This window comes from Polyergus mexicanus, unplaced genomic scaffold (assembly GCF_030449975.1).
Source record: "Polyergus mexicanus isolate NDT 795.1 unplaced genomic scaffold, iyPolMexi1.0 SCAF_6, whole genome shotgun sequence".
NCBI lineage: Eukaryota > Metazoa > Arthropoda > Insecta > Hymenoptera > Formicidae > Polyergus > Polyergus mexicanus.
Window position 1 is genome coordinate 4,398,363 of NW_027223326.1, and position 5,540 is coordinate 4,403,902.

A 5,540-nucleotide genomic window follows, 5' to 3' on the forward strand; every position below is an offset into this window, starting at 1 on the left:
AATTCACAGGCTCGATGGATAATTCTATCAGTTGATGTCGCGCATGTTTCTTTACTCCGCCTCGTCTGTTCTTTGGCATTTGTTAATATTACAGTTGAGATAAAGAACACTGGCTTTATACGTTGAATGTATGTATATTCGCGTAGCGTGCGAGGGACCGCACTGCCATGCTTAGATATGTGTGTGGTATGTGATACAGCGTGCGATGGGCCGCATTAGCTGTACTGTGTATTAATTTCTAATAACAATAGTGGCGTGCGAGGAACCGCACTGCTGTATTGCTATTAGGTGTGTATGTGCACGTGAGTATGGAACGCGCGCGCGAATGAAGCCAGGCGAAATTTGAATTTTAGTTTCCCACTTGAGTAAGCGTGAGATAGACATTTAAGAATAAGAAATAAAACTTATTAGTCGCGTGGCGGAATAAAATAAAATGATGCGTTGAGTACGTGGTAGTGTTAACAAATCACGTAGGTAGAGAAATAATGCTTTATCATTAAAATAATTAACAAGAATTTAACAAATACACTACAATATATTTATTCATTACTTATACACTGTGGCTAATACACTTGAGAATTTATGTTTAGTGTTAGAATTAGAGTTCGAATTAAACTAAAGTTAGAGTTAAACAATTGGAATTAAACTAGAATTCGAGTTAGAGTTAGAGTTTGAATTTGAGTTGGATATCGAGTCCCGATTTAGACTTGTCGGTTTGAGATCGTGGATGAGACTGATGAAGTCGGGGCCAGTATTGCCACCGGTCTAAAAGATCTTGTCCCTACTAACCCGAAACAAAATCCCTACTTTTCCCTACGCTTTGTTTTTTTTTTAAATGATTTCTATATGATACAATTGGTCTAACCACCAAAACTGTGTAATTTGATTGGTATAAGCCACTAGTACGGATTGATTTTAGTTAAATAAAACATATAGAAGTTTTTTGAAGAAATAAACATTTATTTTATGTATCAAACACAATAGAAATAAGACATAATAATGATAAACATAATAATAAAATAAAATATACATTTTTATTTATTAAACAAAATAATAATTTGAATTGTTTCATTCAACAAAAGTAAATAATAATAATTTGGCGATTAAATAGGTTTTTAAAATCTTATTCGTTATCTGACTCCACAAAAATACAGTCTTCTTGAATTGTGTTATTATTTTCCTTATTTTTATACGCATAAACATTTTTGTTATAATCGTGTATTAACTTTTTATCTATTGGAAACGTCATACAATTTGAATTATAATTTTTCATATCAATTTTTACGCAAAGTAAAGCGCTTATTGTTAAACTTGTGAGTTGATTTTGTTTTTTGGTTTTTATATCTGAACATATAGAGAACACTCTTTCTACATCTGCATTAGAATGCGGCAAAGTCAAAACAATATCTGCAAGTTTGCATATATTTCCAAAATAATATTCATTATTGAAATTTTTATATTTCTTAATTTTGTCCAAAATTCAAAAATATCTAGATTTTCTTCTCTTGATTTAAAAAATATGAGCTTATCAATTCAATATTTATCACATAAATTAGTAATAGAAACTTTTTGATTTAAACACATTTTGGGAATAATAAATTGAAATTCACTTAAAATTTTATCTTTTAATGGTAAGCGTTTAACGGCTTGTTCTACAGAAACTTGGTAGAATTTTATACATTTAGTTTTAAACACAGTAATGTCAACATCCTTACAATCTTTTAAAGTTTTTAATGCTTGTTTTCCTATATTAATTTGTTCAAGTGAAAGTAAATTATATGGATGATAAATATTAATATCACAAAAATTTTCTTCCTTAATAATATCTGGTTTTAAAAAATTGATACATAAAAGTTTCACAAATCTTTGAGATTCTGATAAAATATATGAAATTAAAATTTTGTCTGACTGAAATAATATATTGAAATTATTAAAAACAGGCAACACATGTTGCAAGAATTGCAGATAAGCCTTAGTAAAAGGATTGTTTAATTCATTTAAAATAAAATCAGCATTTGAATTTCGTTCTTCAATTGAAGCTAACAAAAATACTTGTTGCAATACATTCCATTACTCCAGAACTCTCTGGACAGCGTTTAAAAGAGCAAGCCAACGAGTTTTGCTTGGATTAATAATTTTATGTTTTTGTGATTGAAAATATTCTTGTAATTCTACCAAGATAGCCTGACGTTTGGGATTTTTAGAGAAATAAGTATATAAAGAATACATTAATCCCTCTACATTTGTAGGTAGCTGTTCAGCCGCTGCGCTTGCCATTAAATGTGTTGAATGACAGATACAACCTAAGATAAATATGTTTTTATTCACAGATAGTAAGTGACTAGCAAAGCTATTATTTTTACCCAACATTACATTGGCATTATTACTGCAAAAGCCTACTATATTCTTTATATCTAAATTAAAGTTCTTTAAACAGTCATGAAAATTGTTAAATAAGTTTTTTCCAGTGGCCCCGTTTGTACTCAATTTTATATAATCTAATAACTGTATCTTAATGTTGCTATCATTACAATATTTGACAAGAATGCATAAATTTTTATCTGAACTTGAATCAGTGCTCTCATCAACAAAGACAGAAAAATGTTTATTTTTCATTTCATTGCTAATATTATACTTTATGTTTTCTGCTATAACATTTTTCACAATTGATGTACATTTGGTTCGATGAACTTTGATTTCTTTAGAAAGTGGATCATTTTTAAAAATAAGTTTGTTGATACTAATAATATGTTCCATTGCTCTAAAACTTAAATTATGCTCAGCTGCCAGCAGAGCATATCTGATTTCTGCTTCTATTTTCTCAGGAGAATCTTTCTTAACAAATATATTATCTATATTTTTAATAGTTTGCTGACTTTTAACATTTCTTTGATGAAGAGCTGTATTCATATGTTTTTGTATCTCACTTTTCCTGCAGATAAAATTTTGTTGCAAGCTAAACATTTTAATTTGTATTTATCGTCTTCAACATTCGCAAGCCATGCAGCATCCTTAAATTCTTCTTTTCATCTTGGACAAAACGCTTGACGCCTCCATTTAACCTTAGCTTTTTTTATTGGAATGCTACTATCATTATTACTGCTATTTTCGTTCATTTTTCTGCAAAAATGAAAAAGTAAAATTATAATGCTAATCTCAAATCTTAAGTTAATACTCATGCATTAAAATAAATTAAATATTGTAATTATTGACATTTGCTACGATGCTTACGACGGTATGGTACGACAATTGTAGACGAGATTTTCATTAGAGAAATTTGACAATAGCCAGGACTTCAGGATTTGTATATATATCAATTTTTTCTAAGTCACTTATATATACAATAACTTATATATACACAATATCTATGACTATGATAGATATAAACGTTTGTTTCATTCTTTGCTATTAACTCGAAAACTGCGATGCTAATGAAAAACTGTAAAAAAAACGTTACGTAACATCACACCGACATAGACAAAATTAGACAAGTTATTTATAAGATGCGTTGAAAAAAGACAACTAAGTTCCGGTCTACAATAAGTGTTTTAAGTTCTAAACCGTAAGAAATTGACTAATCACAATTGATTATTCTCCTCACCGTATCGCCATACGCGCCATGGGACGTCACCCTAAGAATAATCTCATCTCTAAGAAAAATCCCTACATTTTGATCAATTTTTATTTATCTGTCTCTATGCTTATTTTGCTTATAAAAATCCCTATAAATAAGGAAAAATCCCTACCAGTGGCAACACTGGTCGGGGCCTGCACTGACGTCCTTCGTTTCGGCGGCTCGGCCGCTGCCGTCGCCCGCAAGTGGGGATACGTGGTAGTGGGACGACGCGCTACTATGGTAGCGCCGTGTTTAGCTACTAGAGGAAACAAGGTGTCATGGCCGCCGAAGGCGGGCTTTTCGAATCACGTAAAAGGGACTTAGAGTTCTTTTAACCAGTTTCAAGAATATAATAAAGGAAGGAAATTCGGAAAAAAATGGTCGCGGGATGTGACATCTCCCCCTTAAAAGAAAATGTTTAATCGTGATTCGACATTTTCCTTTATGTATACATATTACAAAATTACGCAATCAAATGTATAATTAAATTTTTACAGTGTTTCTTATGTTATACCTTATCCTATTCCTATTCGTCTAACAATTTTCTGAGTTCTTTAAAGTCTCTGCGCACTTCACTCGTATAAAATACTCTGGGTTGTGGGGCCATTTCTTCTGACGTTAGGAGGGCTTTAGGATGCAGATTTTCGGTTGTTGAAGGGGATATGGGAGGTAGCTCTTCGTTTGTCGGGGGCATTTGTTCGAGATGCTGGTTTCCGTTATTGCCCTTGTCATTCCTTCTGCTTGGAGTTAACATGTACAAGAGTAGGTTTGTTACCGATGTCCATATTGCTCCCAATAGATGTAGACTCCACCCGTAGATTGAATGGAGGGCGTAACCGTGGATGATTGTGTCCACTATTAATTTCACGAGCCGAATGATCATGAATATTGCGAGTATTCCTGCGCTGGCAGAGCCGAATGTTATGAATCCTTTCCATAGGCGCAGGCCTGCGCTTTCTGCTATCTGATCCAGCGTTTTCTCGTCAAATAAATTTAGCAAGGACAAGCTACCTGCGGGGATCTCCTGACAAAGTGCTCTTCGTGCAATTGTGTTCAGCATGGAAGGTTTCTCCATGGGGAACATAATGTGGTCGCGTAAACGATCGAGGTCCTCATTCGTATAGATGCCGCTGGTGGCGAGAGATGTTGGGCTGACGTATTTCCATGTTGGTTTCGTTAATGGCTGTATCGTTGGCGGCGTCATTGATTCGATTGGTTTTGGCATTAGCCGGTACCAGGTGTTGTAGATGTTGTACATCGTTGGCAGGAGTTCGTTGTAATCCCTCGGTGTTCCTGTCTTGGTAAGTATTCTGGATCCGGGTAGTAAGAATAGTGATTGATTCTTGTAGGTGACTGGTAACTCGTTGTAACAGCTTTCTATGGATCGCAAACGGCATTTTACAGGTACACACTTGATCAGGTGCATGGCTTCGCCGGCTATTATTGCAGTGTATCCTGGTTCTTTCATTATTCTATCAACCATTTCGTCAGGTGTTATGCTTGCCAATGAGAGAGCGTTCTGTAGTACCATGATATCCATTGAGATCTTGTCGAAAGCAGAATCTGGTATATCCGTCAATACCATTGGTTGTCTGGTTTTTGTTCTAACTAATTTTTAAGCTGACAAGAACGACAATTCCGAACAAAGGTTTGTATGTCTGCCTTTATTCCGAGCCAATGATAACTTTTCTTAATGCGATTATATGTTTTCGTTATACCCTTGTGTCTGCCTATTGCTGAACAATGGTTTTCTATCATAATTTCATGTCTATCGTCCTTCGTGGAAATTGTTATTTTATTAGTACATATAAAGATATTTATTTTGGTATTTCCTAGTAAGCGGGTAAGTAACGAATGTACCGTTTCCCAGGGAACGTTGTCTACGTCCTTCTTTGCTATAGAGATCGATTGCAAATCTAACTCC

General features: G+C 33.8%; 1 protein-coding gene across 1 annotated transcript; it reads right to left on the reverse strand.

Moving 5' to 3' along the window:
* Positions 1 to 4,142: 4,142 nt before the first annotated feature.
* On the reverse strand, positions 4,143 to 5,201 carry LOC138934109 (uncharacterized). Its single transcript, XM_070297546.1, has one exon. The coding sequence runs from the start codon at positions 5,199 to 5,201 to the stop codon at positions 4,143 to 4,145; it is 1,059 nt and encodes a 352-aa protein (XP_070153647.1).
* Between the last annotated feature and the right edge of the window lie 339 nt (positions 5,202 to 5,540).

Coding starts and splice junctions, on each gene's coding strand:
- LOC138934109 (XM_070297546.1), bottom strand. CDS start 5,201: ATGGTATTGACGGATATACCAGATTCTGCTTTCGACAAGATCTCAATG.